At 39.8% G+C, this 17,729-nt stretch overlaps 2 protein-coding genes across 7 annotated transcripts in view; one reads left to right on the forward strand and one right to left on the reverse strand.

Moving 5' to 3' along the window:
- The window catches only part of Fak (protein tyrosine kinase 2 Fak), a 221,391-nt gene that overhangs the window by 126,511 nt on the left and 77,151 nt on the right, over positions 1–17,729 (forward strand). For all 6 annotated transcript variants that reach the window (XM_067772376.1, XM_067772374.1, XM_067772379.1 and 3 more), the window contains 2 exons: positions 1,141–1,368; positions 1,438–1,570. In XM_067772376.1, the coding sequence (XP_067628477.1) occupies positions 1,141–1,368; positions 1,438–1,570 (361 nt within the window). The remainder of the gene's footprint in view (positions 1–1,140; positions 1,369–1,437; positions 1,571–17,729) is intronic.
- LOC137243996 (uncharacterized) overlaps positions 4,477–17,729 on the reverse strand; it is a 53,103-nt gene continuing 39,850 nt past the window's right edge. Inside the window, exon 2 of the mRNA XM_067772384.1 lies at positions 4,477–4,752. Within this exon, the coding sequence (XP_067628485.1) occupies positions 4,640–4,752 (113 nt within the window). The 3' untranslated portion in view covers positions 4,477–4,639. The remainder of the gene's footprint in view (positions 4,753–17,729) is intronic.

The raw sequence follows: 17,729 nt of genomic DNA on the forward strand, positions 1-17,729 counted from the left end.
TATGTACATTAGGGCGGGTCAAATTGTATGGGGGAAAAAAACTTCAGGTGCACATCCAGTTTCTGAATCTATGGGTTATACTGAGTAATATTGTCCATGGGACCATAGGTCTGAATTGAATTTCGAGCCTCCCTAATTTTGTTAGAAAATTTTATATCCCAATCCGAATCCGAATTTGACATTTATTTTCATGTATTTTATTTGTGAGAGCCGCTATTCGGATTGGGATATAAAATTTTCTAACAAAATTAGGGAGGCTCGAAATTAATTTCAGACCTATGGTCCCATGGACAATATTACTCAGTATGACCCATAGATACAGAAACTAGATGTGCCTTTTCAACAATAAATTTGACCCACTCTAATGTACATATATTGGAAAGATTATATATGAAATATACTATACATTAAGGCAATGTTACAAAAACTACAACAACAAAAATGCTATATCACCTCAAATGTTTAAAACACTAAAATCTCAAAACGTAGTTTTCAAAGAAGACTCCTTTTTATACGCAACTCCTCAATTATTAATGTATCGTACACATATTAGCAAGTGAGGCTCTGGCGACGCGTCAATGGACCATCAGCATCGATATTACTCCCCAAAACCTTCTGTCTTTGTCGCTACAACACAAACAACTAAATACGTCTTCCTTTCCTGCCTTTCCTTAAAGTCGCCAATCATAATTTGTGTCCAAAGCATTTGTACAAATTAATCACTCTTTGCAAAATGATGTTATTTAATCTCAATGTTCTTTTTATTTCATTTGTATAATCTACCGCAAAAAAACCATTGTTAACTTCGGTCGCATGACTTTAAAACTCATATGCGAGGCACCAACATCCAGCAATCTTTTGCATACTTATAGACAAAATAAAAAGCCTTATGTTGCTTCTTTATTCGTAACTCGACATACCCGTCACAAAGGCATGCCTCACACGTCAAACATGAGTAAGGTCCCAAATTGTACTTTATAAGAAAGATCTATGTAGCTGCGATACAATTTTAGTTCAAAACAAATGCAATCATATATCCAAATCTAATGTTACAAGTTTAAGGTCCGTCACATTCCTAGCCGAAATTATGAATGCTTAAAAATAAATCAATATACTCTAATTTTCTTCAAATAAATTTAGCTCGAAATTACGAATTAGAAAGATCTCAGATTAGTCTGAATGAAAAAATTGGTGTGGGACAATTTGGCGATGTCCATATAGGCACATATTTTCCAAAGGCTAAAAAAAATACCAAACTCAATATATTAGGAAATTTAGATATGAAATCTTCTGCAATTCAAGTTGCAGTTAAGACGTGCAAAGCAAGCGATGATCCACAAAAAATGGAACAGTTTCTAGAGGAAGCATGTATGTTGTTATACGTTTATGTAGATTCAACATTGAAATTTAAAAGATATATACATTTTTTGAATACAGATATTATGCAAAAATTCGATCATCCACATATAATTCGTTTGATTGGTATATGTAGTGAAACGCCAATTTGGATTGTTATGGAACTTGCTCGCCATGGTGAACTTAGGGCATATTTGAAAGCCAATAGCAAAAAGTATGTATAAAAAGTGAAAGATGTATCTATATACAAGCCCAGAATATCTCAATAGATGAGTGAAAGATTACGCTTTTCGCCACCGGCTCGAAATCGCCAGCAAACTTGATGAACTACTTATCTTAGAACTCGTTGCAATAAGTTTTTTCAACAACTCCAACATAAATCCAATTTATTTCCCAATCAAATTGGTTTTTTGTTTTAATAGGTTCTTCAACTGAATTCCGAAATAAGGCGATTTCGAACCGGCAGACGAAATATATTTTACGGACAGAATTTATTTTTATCTAAATAAAAAGTCACAAGACACCGTTTATCTACCCCACAATATCTATGCAAAAATAAATAAATACTTGACACGATTTACCTCCGAGGAGATTTAGGTCAAGCTTCTCTTCCACGCGCGTGGGTGAGAGTGTTATCGAACGTTACCCCTCAGATCTTTGGGTGACTGACAGTCGGTAGCGTAACACCATCGTTGTGAACGTCCAATATTTGCGTCATGTACTCCTTTCACGTCGTAAGCAGAATGGCCGTGGAATTGGTCGGTTTATGTGCCCATCTGTTTGTACGACATCTGTGCTTGTCTACTGAAGGATCCATTACGGATTGTCCGCAAAAAGCATCCGCGCATTTCTTCGAGTATAACAAAGTTCTATCGTCAAAAGCGATGGATACTTTATTATTGCGTTTTGTTGGAATAGACAAGGATTTTACGGTTGGCCACAGTTACTAGCAGTTGCAGTTCTTTAGATGCTCTTCCGATTTGGCACGTTTGTATAGATTTAGCTTCCGCATAGTGTTCAAATTGAGATTATAATATGGAGGTCTCTAGGGTCGATTTATATCGCTAGGTCACGTTTCCTTCCTAGGTTTGCAGCTTCAGCCGCTATATGGAGTATTATTTCGGGTATTCTACCGGCCGGAATAAAGCGTGTTGAAGCTGAAGCGATGACATTGCTGAATGCAAGCTCCCCTTGCCGGACATCAGTCGGAACGGGGAGAGCAGCAAAATATTGATTTGTGAAGGTTGTGTAGTCTTCCCAGTTAGCTTTCTTGAAATTAATAAAAGTTCGTTTTTCAGAGCGGACGCTGTATTGAAAGGAATATTGGCAGCTAGTTCGATGCTTAAGTAGCCCTATTGACGCAGTTATGAGACCTGCGCTGGAAATTTCTGACGAGCTGTGACAGTTATCTGCTATTCGAGTGGTGGCATCGCCATTTATCTTGCAGAAAGTCGTATTGTCTGTTTGCTGTGTTATCTGCCTGTCTGTGGTATGGACTGGCAAGATGGAATGCCAGAGGACGGGTGTACGTTGAAATCGCCAAGAATAAGACGGGTTTCGCCACTAAGTAACGCGCTGATATCAGTGCGATAGCCACTTCGACAGCAGGTGGCAGGACGAATATAGATGTTAATTATTCTAGGTCAACATCACCTGATCAGATAGTTATGCATTGACTCTCTGAGGTTTTGTCCTGCGGCTGATCTTGGGTTGAAATATACTATATTGCGCAGTGTGATGGGTGATATAGGCAAGGCCTCTCACAATTTCCCATTGAGCGATCATTCCTGTGGATGTTGAAGCCATCGCAAGTTCGGAGGTCCTATCCGGCACATAGCTTTGTTTCATAAATTGCGGCTATACGGATATTATTTTTGTTCATGTTATTAACGACCTCCGCGAACTTTCCGGTAAATGCGTTAAAATTGTGTTGCAAAATTCTGTAATACAAGGGGGGGGGGGGGGGGGGGCAAGCTCACTCTGGGGGTTAAAGATTGGTTAAAAGATTTAGGCTTCGCCATGTGCGCTGTCCGACTGCTACTGGAGTATCTGGTGCTGATGCGTTGGTACTTGTGTTTTGGCAGCACGGTGCAACGAATTCGCCCGTCGGACGATTGCCGTTGCTACGCACGGAACATCTATGAAGGTGGCATCGGCCAAGTCATAAACTGCATTGGATCGATGTCGCGATTATAAATATTCTTAGCTGGCATACGGAGCACATGGTGTGGGGGCTAGGAGTTGATGACTCCTTACGCGAGTGCGTGTTCCGGAGAAGGGGCGGGACGGGGGTAAAGGCTGATGCTCGGCATTGCTTCTATCCATGCTACGTAGGTTGCAGTGATGGGTTGGAGCGGCGGCGTTAGCTGGAGACGCCCTTTGGCGCGACCAACAGCGGGCAGTTGATGTGGGGAGCGGGGAGCCACAAACGTTTTGTAGGAATTTTGAGGACGACGAAAGTTGGGTTCTAACCCAGAACCCGAACAGTGCAACCATGTGTTACACGTGACACACTGATAAGAGTGTTACCCTCTGAGGTATACTCGTATTCTTTTCCGGCATAGGCAGCAGAACCACATCCTGGAACCGGGGTTAGGTTCAATACCTTCCCGGAGCAGGAAAGTATGGAGTAGTACAGCCGCAAGAAGCTGCTCCGAAGATGATAATTTGTGGGAGGGACGCAACAAACTAAATAGGGTTAAATTGAAGTGACAGCCCTTGGTCGGGAAAAAAATCCCGTGGCGACCGAGCTGAACATCTACTTTTTGGGAAAATGTACACCCATCAATTGGAAGAGAAGCTCAGCCCAAATCTCCTAGGTGTTATAACTCGCCAAGTTATTGTTATTACTAAACAGTCATTTAACTTAAATTTGATATGCAATATACCAATTGATTCGTTTATCAAATATGTTGCTCCATACGTTTATAAGAATGGGAAACGCAACTGTGCTCTCAGAAGAGTTTAGTAAAGACCTGTAAGGCTGTACGCCAGCCTCATTTCCCAATATGACTTATTCTGAGTATGTATATGCTTCCTATCCATCTCAGAACTATTGTCTCATTTTACGAAGGCTGCACAAACTGAAATCGCGTCCGTGATTGAAAACAATTGAGGACATGAATGACAATAGTTTATGTCTTGCTGAAAATTTATCAAACAATTTTTATGCAATATGCAGCAAAATATGTGGCCATTTATTATGTAACTTTCGACGGATAATTTTTCTTCCAATTAATAGTTTGTTTTCTGAACAATTATAATTTGACCGATTGATAATTTATTATTGCTTTCCGGTTCCTTTAGTTGTAGTCCCTTTTCCTTTGCCCTTTCCTTTTTCGGCTTTCTCCTTTTCTTTCTTTTCTTTGGCCGTCTTCTTTTTCTGTTTTTCTTCCTCTGAAAGAAATGGTAACCATCAAAGCTATTAAAAATTGTATTTGTATTTTTTATTTCAAATTAAATCCCCTCAAACATTTTAGCAGCACTCATAATTAACGAATCATATATGAGTCCAAAATATGTGAAAAATATAAGCCTGAGAAATATGATCATATAAGAGTATTTTATGACTCGGATATGCTGAAAAATGTGAGCCAACAATGTCAGCAAACAAAGCAGCTTTAGAAGATTAAGATCCTTGAATAACACCATTACAGTGATATCTACTTATTATGAACCCACTTAAGATAGACAATCTTTTATTATGTAACTATTTTTCAAGTTCTAGCTAAAACACATGGGAAAAACTCGGTTAAAGTGGACACCGTTCATAATGGACTTCTGTTTATAATGGACAAACAAAAACAGGATTTGACCATGATACAAAAAAACAAGGTTATTCCACTTTAACATATTTGACATAAACTGTGTTAGTTGTCAGAGATAAAATTTGTCAAATGTAAAAGCATTGCCTTACTTACTTAACCGTTTAAGCAGTTATAGCCATGAACCAATAAACAGATCCCGCATTAAAAATGAGAGAGCATAAAAATCATAGTTGGCTGGGAAATACATTTTCTCGCCGTGACGTCACACTTTTGAAAACATGTTTCCATGGCGGAACGATACAAGGTGGCAGCATGGTTACATACCTACAAACATATATAAAAATTCTATGTACTTTGTTTTTGTAAATTCGATGGACAAATGTCAAAATCGTACTGCACCGGAAGTTGATGTATCAAATCAAATAAAAAAAGTGTATAATCAGCTTTCCCATGCTGCTACCTTGTATCGTTCCGCCATGCATGTTTCATTGCGGACGCAGTGTTCAAACTTTATTCCAATCGTAGTATTTTGCTCCGCTCTTACCTCCTACTAATAAATAGTATTACTATCTAATACCTTTTGGTTGAAGTTTTCATAACATACATATGAAAAGCTGATTGTTTACAAGTGACGATTAGATGAAATGACGCGAATACATTGTTCGTCTCTTAAGACATGTTTGTTCACATTTACTCACGGTTTTTGTACTTTTTTCGTACGGAATGAGAATAGAAGGAGTAAAATGTAAGCAAAATATGTGCCCGGACGCGCCCTGTAAAGTCTTCCAAAATTCAACATGCAGCACTTATTGAAGTTTTATATAAAAATGAAGTACGTTGAGTCAGTGAGGTCAGCTAACCCTGTTTTGCGATAACAGTCGCCAATTGGGAGCACCAAGCGAGGTAAAAGATGCCTCCAACTGTCCCTCACAACTCCGTGAAGGTCTTCTCTTTCCTCTGTTTACAAACTGCCGAAGCGTATTCGTTCATCCGCATAACACGACCTTAGCTAGCGAAGCTTTCTGTTTTTATTCGGTGCACTATCGTCATATCTGCGAAAAGTTCATATAGCTTATCAATATACCTCCTTCGATACTCGCCGTCGACATCAAGGATAGCACTATTAATCTTCCGGCGAACTTTTCTCTCGAAAACTCCAAGAGCCATCTAATCTTCTATCGACACCTCCCATGATTCCGAGCCATACATCAGTACAGGTATGATAAGTGACTTGTAGAGCGAGAATTTTGTTCGTGGATAGAGAACTTTACCTTTCAATTGCTTAAAGAAGCACTTGTTGGCAAGAGTTATTATCCATTTTTAGGCCGCCATTGTTTTTGCTTTTAATGCTGCTTCTAAATAGACGAAATCCTTCACATTCTCGAATTTATATCCGTCAACAGTGACGTGGCCACAAATGCCACGATGACAGCAAGTACTTCGTCTTGTCCACATTTAGTGCAAGACCCACCTTTTTTGCTTCTTTATCTTATACCAACTTTTCGGCTCCATGTTTGTACAGCCCGGCGGGTATCCCGTCATTACTTGGCACCTTGTGATTTTTTAGCCGTGATATTGCCATTCTTACTTCGCCATAGTTGGATGCCGGAGCGTGTTTTTCATCATCGGCAATCGGGGTACCGGTTTCGTCTTCCCCCACACTCTCTACGTCGGCTACCAGGTTGCCATTATTGTTCCTACAGGAATCTGCCCTGGTATTGAAACCTTCTGTCATTAAAAGAGCATGAAATATGTATAGTAAACCGAAAATAATAATAATATTTTTTCGAGATAAATATCCGGGGAGATATAGCCCACTTTTCTTCCAGAATGTGGTGTGTTTATGGGAGCATTAATTAGTCATCCTACACGTTTTAGGTCGACTCCATGTGCATCTGATAAAGTAGATAACTTTTTGCTGAGAAGCATTTCATGGCAAAAACACAATCGAAGGGATTGTCCAACTACCAAATCAATTTTATGCTAGTTGTTCGCCGGCTTTCAAAAAGGAAGAAAAATATACTCCTAAAATTTAATTTTTTCTCCGGCGTAGTCGTTTACTCAGTAATATTTTTAAATACTCCGATCACTGGTAGCGAAATGTAATAAATAAAAAAACTTCAAAAGCGCTACGTCATGAAACTTTTTTTTCAAATTCGAATACAAATACAACAATTCCGGAATGCCAGATCTTGGCTCGTTTGTTTATGAGTTATAGCCGTCCAACACGGGGTAACTGGCGCCTATCGGTCACACAGGGAATTAAATCTTTTGTACCTGGTATTTCCAGAGAAGGGGGGGGGGGGGGTGGGAGGGTGGGCTGCCCCCTTCGACTGCGTTCATAGGCGGGCTCCGATAAAACCCTTTTCATTCGCATAACATGGCCTAGCCAGTGTAGGCACAAAAATTTATATTCGCTGGAGTTTGTTGATGTCTGCGTAAAGGTCATACAGCTCATAATTAAATCTTCGGTACTCGTGGTCGCCAACGCGTAGAGGTCCGTAAATCTTTCGAGGACTTTTGTCTCCTCCCAGAGCCGCCTCATCTGATGTTATCATGGCCCATGCTTCTGCACCATATAGCAGGACGTATACGGTAAGTAACCTGCAGAGCATCGTTCTCTTTTGCCGAGAGAGGACTTTACTTTTTCATTGCCTACCTAGTCCAAATTAGCATTTATAGGCAAGAGAGATTGTTCACTGGATTTCAAACCTGATGTTTATGTTAATGCTGGTTTCCAAGAAGTCTTTTACTATTTCGAAATTATGGCTGCCAACAGTGACGTGGTTGCCAAGGCGCAAATTCGCTGACTCTTTGCTTGATCAGCTGGTACTTCAGCTTTTATCCTCATTCACCAGCAAACCCATCTTTACCGCTTCTTTTTCCAGTTTGGAGTAAGCAGAACTAACGGCGCGGGTGTTTCGACCGATGATATCAATGTCGTCAGCATACGCCAGTAATTGTTTATAGAATATTGTCCATATCGGCTAAGCTCTGCTGCTTGTATTATTTTCTCCAGCATCAAATTAAAGAAATCGCATGATAGGGGGTTTTGCTGATCGTCATTTTCCTCAGCCGCAGCGGCATATAGGCAGCTCATTTTCGTGCTGTGTAAGGTGGCTTTAAAATCGGCTAAGAAGTGATGTGTCAATACTTTTTTTTTTATCGAAAATTTCGCGCATAGTGAAAATCTGGTTGATGGTAGATTTGCCAGGTCTGAAGCCGCACTGATGAAGTGCAATCAGTCGATTCACTGTGGGTGAAGTTTGCAGGATCCCTCTTCTTGTGGACTAGGCAGAGAATACTTAGATACCAATCGTGGGGCATGCACTCGTCCGACCATATTTTGCTAAGAAGCTGATGCATGCGCCTTAGCAACTCCACGCAATCGTATTTAAATAGCTTTGCCGGCGGCCTTGGGTATTGCTATTCTGACTTCGTCATAATCGGGTGCGGGAATATTAATTCCATTATCATCGATTGCGGGATATGCTTCATTATCCCCGTATCCGTTTCCTCCTGCATTCTGTCTGGTTGATTTGTACTCACCGAAATTGTTGTGGAAAATTTAAATTTTTTATGTGACATTTTTATTCAACTACCAATAATTAATTGATAAATATTTCCAAAACCGTTAAAAAGTGTGAACTTATTGGAATACAACTAAAATGCCGCATCGAGTAAGCAAAGCAAAATCTGTATACTCCTTTAAGGAGGGTAGTGCTTCTTAAACTCTGACCTCTTAAGTGGGGAAAACTACCCTGCAAACCTTTGCTAAGGAGTTTTTTTTTTCAACATTTCGTAGCAGCAGCGCCGTTTATTGCGATAAGACCATCGTTACTTCGCCTAAGCCGCTCACTAAGGCTTAAAACCCAACATTGCAAAAGAAACTATGATGTCTGCAGTGGTGTCAAGTCCTGGGTGCAGTAGATGTATGTGCTTGAGCCGGTTTTGGTTCAGTACCTGCCCGGAACAGATGGTTAAACGTCAAAAAATATGCCAAAAAATGTTCTCGTGTAGAGGCCGGTCTTACGTAGTAACCTTCCCTGTGCTTTACAGAATCAATAAATATTTCAAATGTTTTCAGCTACGTATAAATATAGTAGTAAAATAAAAAAATTTAAGCTGGAGACATTGGTGCTTTATCGGTAACCGTATCGGTAACCTTTTAACAGCTGATTCGACCAACCTTATGAGAATCAATGCAATCGAATATTGGTGCCGCTAAGGTCGTAACCGTATCGTAGCCAACCAATTGGGTTTTGGTTTACCGTCGTAACGATAAACAGCTGATTACGTTAGGGATACGGATACAGCGATACGACATACGGCACCAATGACTCCGGCTTTAATCAATGTCAAAACACAGTTTCCTCGAGTTCCAATGAACAGTGATCCAGATACCGATAAGAATTTAACATGCAAATGCAACAACAAATTAACCCATATGGATTACATTGTTGTTGCATTGGCATGCTAAATTCCTATCGGGTCTGGATCACTGTTCATTGGAACGCGAGGTTTATGTCAAATGGGGCAATGGCGATCAAAAAGGGGAACCACCTCTACATATTTTTATTATGTGGAAACCATGATGAAAACATCTACAAGGTGTAACCGTTTCTGACATTAATGATGTTTTTATGCAATGAAAAAACTTCAAACTTCTCAATTGCACACATACATATTTAACATAACAATGATGACAGATCTTTGACACTCGCAAATTGAAAAATCTGGACGGGTTGCTTTTACGAAGTAAGGAAAACGGGGAATAATTCAATCCCCTTCAGTGAAATTGTAGTACACAAGTATCTTTGGTAGTATATTAGTAGTGATAATAAATTTGTAAATGCCAAAAGTTTTTGGGGAAATAAATGATTTTCTACTAAATATTTCGTGAATTGATAAAGGTATGTTGGTTTGGACATTCTTTCAGAAATCGATTGAAGAATGCCGTACGTTAGAATTTTATTCAAAAATGCACTATCTCAAAATTTGTTTCCAAAACTCCCTACATGAGCATAAGTTCAATGCATTTTGTCATAAGAGGGATTTAATGAAAAGCATTCTGAGATGAAGCGTTTTTCAATCTAACTCTAATATAGGGCGGTTTTGTGACAAATCCTGAATTGGGAAATTTTGGAAAAAGATTTTGAGATAGCATGATTTTGAACAGGCAGCCGACATGGGGTGATACGCTACTCAGCAGCCGCAATGAACTGACAAATACAAAAATAAAAGAAAATTGCTTATTGTCTTAGAACTTTATATTCCTACCTTGACTTTGACAGAAGAGTTAAGCTTTTGTGTGGTCTGCTACTCAGGGAGTATTCACCTTTTTAATTCTGACATTTCGGAAAGCTATTTTCCGTTAATTATTCATGGAAGCGTTTCGGATAAACCGTTGATTTAGAAAATTCGGAATACGTTCTTTTGATACTACCTCACGAGGTCCGAATATGCATAATATTCCAAATATAAACCGATTCTCCAAATTCTTAAATGGAGACGAATGTTCCGAACATACGGAATTAATAGAACAGAAGGTCGACTTTTAATACGCGCCCAAAAATATCGAGAGAAGTGCCAAAAGACGCGTATTGACCTCGATAACAATAATTCGAAGGCGGAAATAAAAATTTTAGCTCGTTCAAAAGATATTGACGAAACACCGAAAAATGACCTCGGGTTGCGTTGGTGGCCTTCAGCCGAGCTTATAAAAAATTACCCTGGCCGGTCCACCAATGAGGTGGGATCAAAATTAAATGCGTGCAAAATCCCTTTGTACACAAAATCTTTTTCAGTGCACAAAAACATAACAACAACCACATGAAAATTGCCAACTATTATTATTATATTATATTATATTTATTGTTATGGAAACGCATTTATTGTGGAAGCAGTAAGGAAGGCGGTCGGCATGATGTGGTGGTGCACAGTGGCTAGTCATTGTCGGCTGGGGCGGGTCCTTGCCAACCTTACTGTTCCTGCGCCATAAACAGAAAAAAATTCCTATCATGCCTATCAAAACTAGCTGTCAAAAAGCGCAGAGACCGACTCAAAACGCTTGAAATTCAAAATAAAACAACATCCGGGCGAACCGGATGTCACGGACAGACCGTTGGCATTCAAAATCTAAATTCAAAAAATTCAAAAAAAAACTGACGCAAAAAAAAATTACCGAACCGGACATGACCGGTTACTACTCTGAAATCAAAATTCAAAAAAAACTGCTGAAAATAAAATAAAAGAACCAAAAGGTAAATAAACAAAAAGGGCCGAATATATAGAGGGGCGCCGCGGGTGGTGTTGCGACGCCCGGTGCTTATGCCCACCCTCAAAATCCATGGCCACCGACGCACCTAAATTTTCGGTGGCCCCTTACCTGGTTTACCCTATGCCTTCTAAATCATTGGCGACGCCAGCATTCCCATATTATTAAAAACTTTTATTCAAAATTCATTATTACTACTAACATAGCTTTCTCCTTTTTTTTTTTCTCTTACTTCTTACTACAAGGGTTTTGAATATATATAAGCTTATAAAAAAATTTTTTTTTTTTTTTTTAAAACTTTATAGCAATCAAAAAGGCTATATATGTAATAAAATAAAAATATACTACATATGTAATAAAAAAAATCTTTTTTTTTCAGAAATTTGGATAAATGCCCTTTTCTCTTTTTTTGTTTTACAAATCTATCTTAGGGCTGTACAGTTTGGATACAACTTTTGATAATTGGGGCCCCCTTACAAAATTAATAGTTGTTGTATTAAACTTACTTTGAGTTTAACTGAACATCATTTCGGTATTACACATAGTATAATGACAGTAATATGTACTATGCACTAAGTAGTTATAACCGCAACTAGGACTAAACTTGGGGTAAATCCTACCCCTCAAAAAATATTGTTTCACAAGCTCAAGTAAAACGTAAGCTTTTAGATTCATGGAAAAATTACCGAAGTCATTCACCTGTTCAGGTAAAACATGAACCCTTTAAACTTATAGTACAATTAATGAAATTGTTTTACTTGTTCAGTCGAAACGTTAACTTTTTTACATGTAACAGTCAGGGTTGGTATTGTTTCGGGTTTAGTTCGACTCAGTCACCAAAAAATGTATACAACAAAAAGTTTTGTTTTGATAACGCAAGCTAACCCGCATTACTTGTTATTTGCGTCTCTCAATATAGAGTTAATGCATTTTACTGATAATGCAACTGAACTTGAATTACCAATAAAACTTTATTCCTTACCGAAACAATATCAACACTTTTGCTCACTCCAAAATCATATTCGCCACGATGGCATCAATTAAAAAAAAATGTAATAGTAAAATTCTACCACAACGCAAAGCAAATTTTAATACCTGAAACACCCTTTTCTTTGTTTCACAGGCAGTATAAATTGCACACCTATGACCATTAAAATATGCTTTGTTTGTGTTGGTTAAAATTTCTTTTCAGTATGCAACGACTTGAACGTACAATAAGAATTGCTTCTTTTCTTTTTAACTTTTCATTTCCTCCGGTCATTGTGCATATTGCATTCGTATTCACATTTGCTTTGATTCTACAATAGGGTGGTAGCCCTAAATTTGAGTATGGTGGTACATTAACATTACATAATGTTGCGGAGTCAAAAATATAATTTTAAAAGATAGGGTTAAGGCTACAAATACATAACTTTAGTTCAGTAGTGGAACGAACTCACCGCTTTAACCGCTGATGTTCGTTATCGCAATTGGAATGCCCGCAGGCCTATACTCGCTGCCCTGTGATCGTCATTGTAGCTGGTTTATTGTAGCCCGTCTGGTCGTAGCTGATACGGGTTGTGCTAGTATTGTTATAGCCGGGATGGACGCAGCCAATAAGGATGCGCTAGTAGTATTATTGCCGGTATGAACGCAGCTAATAAGAATGCGGCTAGTATTTGGGTCGGTGGTACCGCCTGTTGTTGGTGTTACCATTAGTGGCCGCAAGCCTATGTACGTGGCCCCGCTACGTGCGTTCAACTGGTGTGGCGGTACGTCTGATGGTTGTTGCGCTAATGAAGGAGTTGGGGGAGGTACTACCGATGGTGATGCCCGTGGTAATAGTAGGCACCGTTGGTGGCGGTTGGCGCTGTGGTCCGAGGTGACCAAATGACCCAGGTGGCGATAAAGCTTCGTGCTGGCCTTTACGCCGGTGGTAGTGTCCTCACTAGGTTAAGATTTATTACCACCCAATTTTTTACATTTGCTGCGCTGCATACAATTGCCACTTGAACATGCCTAATGGTTGATAGGTTAAATGCAAATCTAATTCTGGCGTTGTTTCATTGATGGGAAAATGTTCACGTTGTAGGTTCCAATAATCATTTATAAACACACTAGGTAAATACGTTTTACCACCATCATCTTTTTTGATGTCGATCTGGCCGGAAACTCGGCGATTTTTCTCGATTTTTATTTCTTACCAAAATTTTTTTATCTTTCTTCGTGTGTATGCAGCCGGAAACTCCTTGCCTTTTCTTTCCTCGTGATGGCAGGTCTGTCTTTTTCTTGTTTTCGATATTTTTTTATCGCCACTTTCGCCACATCGCTAGGTGTGTTCGCGTGAACACGCTCCCAAGTGGATCGTAGCCGTAGACCGTAGCAGCAGACCGTAACAAACCTGCTTCGCTTTGGAGACCTGACGATGAAGCGAACAGGAAACCGGATCATCTGTGGGAAGCTACTGCCAAGGATCTTCGACGACAAGCAACGTGGGGCACGACTCACCCCTGAGATAAGATTCTCAAAGTCCTACTACGAAGCTAGCCGGGCAACATAGGTCCATCAAAAAAAACTAAGTCAGGTTGGGAATTAATTCTGTTTCCTAGTTTAAAAGGGCTTTGCGGCAATTAGACATTTGTTATGGAGAACTCGTCAAAACTCCGAAAGATGATTTCTAGTGGGTATCGCTCCCACAGACATTTTGATATGGAGAACTCGTCCAAACTCCGAAAGGCTAGTGGTTATCGCCCCCACAGAAGGCCAAAACAAAAAAAAGGTGTAGACATTTTGATATGGAGAACTCGTCCAAACTCCGAAAGGCTAGTGGTTATCGCCCCCACAGAAGGCCAAAAAAAAATATTTGGGTAGTCAATGGGAACGCTGACATCCCATTCCCCGAAGGCACTCGGGCTAAAAAAAAAGAAAAAAAAAACACAAACTCATTCATTCTTGTCCCTAGTGCTCCCAACCGCAACGCATAAGGGGGTCTTAAGGACCTGCCTCTGGGACTGGTTGGGGCCACTAGGGTCAATGTCCTACACACCCAGGTTGGTCCCAACACACCCAGCCGCAACGCAGAGGCGGTCTCTGAGGACGCGCTAGTGGGACTGGCTGGGGGTGCTGAGGCCTCCCGTTCATTCCCCCGGGACACCCCCTCTGCCTCCGTCGCAATGGGTGGAGCGGCTTGTGGTATTCTGCGGTACCACCTGAGACGTTGCTGAGCTGGGGTCCTACCATTCGCTCACACCAGACAACACAAATTCGGCAAAAAAAATTTAAAAAAACTATTAACTTTAAGCAAAAAAAAATCAAAACCCAGTTAGCGGACATATATGTACCAAAGCCGACTAACGGACAACATTCCGGGAAAATAAAAACCCCACTTACAAAAAAATAAAGTGCGTGCAGCACTGCCTCACTGGGTGAAATAAAAAAGTCCGGATAACTGACGTTCAGTCTCGTGGCTCCTTCGGCCACTGCCCCCGATGACCAGCCCGGACAACCTGATCCGTCTAACCATCCCACCGCAACGTAGGTGGCAGCTTCTGTGGCTGCTCACTCGGACTGGTGGGATGGTCAACTTCACAGGTTGACCCGACTGACCCTCGCGGCCAGCGCCTCAGGCGCCACGTTGGGCGCCATCTGTTATGGAAACGCATTTATTGTGGAAGCAGTAAGGAAGGCGGTCGGCATGATGTGGTGGTGCACAGTGGCTAGTCATTGTCGGCTGGGGCGGGTCCTTGCCAACCTTACTGTTCCTGCGCCATAAACAGAAAAAAATTCCTATCATGCCTATCAAAACTAGCTGTCAAAAAGCGCAGAGACCGACTCAAAACGCTTGAAATTCAAAATAAAACAACATCCGGCCGAACCGGATGTCACGGACAGACCGTTGGCATTCAAAATCTAAATTCAAAAAATTCAAAAAAAAACGGACGCAAAAAAAAATTACCGAACCGGACATGACCGGTTACTACTCTGAAATCAAAATTCAAAAAAAAACTGCTGAAAATAAAATAAAAGAACCAAAAGGAAAATAAACAAAAAGGGCCGAATATATAGAGGGGCGCCGCGGGTGGTGTTGCGACGCCCGGTGCTTATGCCCACCCTCAAAATCCATGGCCACCGACGCACCTAAATTTTCGGTGGCCCCTTACCTGGTTTACCCTATGCCTTCTAAATCATTGGCGACGCCAGCATTCCCATATTATTAAAAACTTTTATTCAAAATTCATTATTACTACTAACATAGCTTTCTCCTTTTTTTTTCTCTTACTTCTTACTACAAGGGTTTTGAATATATTTAAGCTTATAAAAAAAATTTTTTTTTTTTTTTAAAAAAAATTTATAGCAATCAAAAAGGCTATATATGTAATAAAATAAATATATACTATATATGTAATAAAAAAAATCTTTTTTTTTCAGAAATTTGGATAAATGCCCTTTTCTCTTTTTTTGTTTTACAAATCTATCTTAGGGCTGTACAGTTTGGATACAACTTTTGATAATTGGGGCCCCCTTACAAAATTAATAGTTGTTGTATTAAACTTACTTTGAGTTTAACTGAACATCATTTCGGTATTACACATAGTATAATGCCAGTAATATGTACTATGCACTAAGTAGTTATAACCGCAACTAGGACTAAACTTGGGGTAAATCCTACCCCTCAAAAAATATTGTTTCACAAGCTCAAGTAAAACGTAAGCTTTTAGATTCATGGAAAAATTACCGAAGTCATTCACCTGTTCAGGTAAAACATGAACCCTTTAAACTTATAGTACAATTAATGAAATTGTTTTACTTGTTCAGTCGAAACGTTAACTTTTTTACATGTAACAGTCAGGGTTGGTATTGTTTCGGGTTTAGTTCGACTCAGTCACCAAAAAATGTATACAACAAAAAGTTTTGTTTTGATAACGCAAGCTAACCCGCATTACTTGTTATTTGCGTCTCTCAATATAGAGTTAATGCATTTTACTGATAATGCAACTGAACTTGAATTACCAATAAAACTTTATTCCTTACCGAAACAATATCAACACTTTTGCTCACTCCAAAATCATATTCGCCACGATGGCATCAATTAAAAAAAATGTAATAGTAAAATTCTACCACAACGCAAAGCAAATTTTAATACCTGAAACACCTTTTTCTTTGTTTCAAAGGCAGTATAAATTGCACACCTATGACCATTAAAATATGCTTTGTTTGTGTTGGTTAAAATTTCTTTTCAGTATGCCACGACTTGAACGTACAATAAGAATTGCTTCTTTTCTTTTTAACTTTTCATTTCCTCCGGTCATTGTGCATATTGCATTCGTATTCAATTTTGCTTTGATTCTACAATAGGGTGGTAGCCCTAAATTTGAGTATGGTGGTACATTAACATTACATAATGTTGCGGAGTCAAAAATATAATTTTAAAAGATAGGGTTAAGGCTACAAATACATAACTTTAGTTCAGTAGTGGAACGAACTCACCGCTTTAACCGCTGATGTTCGTTATCGCAATTGGAATGCCGGCAGGCCTATACTCGCTGCCCTGTGATCGTCATTGTAGCTGGTTTATTGTAGCCCGTCTGGTCGTAGCTGATACGGGTTGTGCTAGTATTGTTATAGCCGGGATGGACGCAGCCAATAAGGATGCGCTAGTAGTATTATTGCAGGTATGAACGCAGCTAATAAGAATGCGGCTAGTATTTGGGTCGGTGGTACCGCCTGTTGTTGGTGTTACCATTAGTGGCCGCAAGCCTATGTACGTGGCCCCGCTACGTGCGTTGCAACTGGTGTGGCGGTACGTCTGATGGTTGTTGCGCTCGTGGTTGCGCTAATGAAGGAGTTGGGGGAGGTACTACCGATGGTGATGCCCGTGGTAATAGTAGGCACCGTTGGTGGCGGTTGGCGCTGTGGTCCGAGGTGACCAAATGACCCAGGTGGCGATAAAGCTTCGTGCTGGCCTTTACGCCGGTGGTAGTGTCCTCACTAGGTTAAGATTTATTACCACCCAATTTTTTACATTTGCTGCGCTGCATACAATTGCCACTTGAACATGCCTAATGGTTGATAGGTTAAATGCAAATCTAATTCTGGCGTTGTTTCATTGATGGGAAAATGTTCACGTTGCAGGTTCCAATAATCATTTATAAATACTCTAGGTAAATACGTTTTACCACCATCATCTTTTTTGATGTCGATCTGGCCGGAAACTCGGCGATTTTTCTCGATTTTTATTTCTTACCAAAATTTTTTTATCTTTCTTCGTGTGTATGCAGCCGGAAACTCCTTGCCTTTTCTTTCCTCGTGATGGCAGGTCTGTCTTTTTCTTGTTTTCGATACTTTTTTAT

The sequence above is a fragment of the Eurosta solidaginis genome, chromosome 3, assembly GCF_040869045.1.
Source record: "Eurosta solidaginis isolate ZX-2024a chromosome 3, ASM4086904v1, whole genome shotgun sequence".
Lineage (NCBI taxonomy): Eukaryota > Metazoa > Arthropoda > Insecta > Diptera > Tephritidae > Eurosta > Eurosta solidaginis.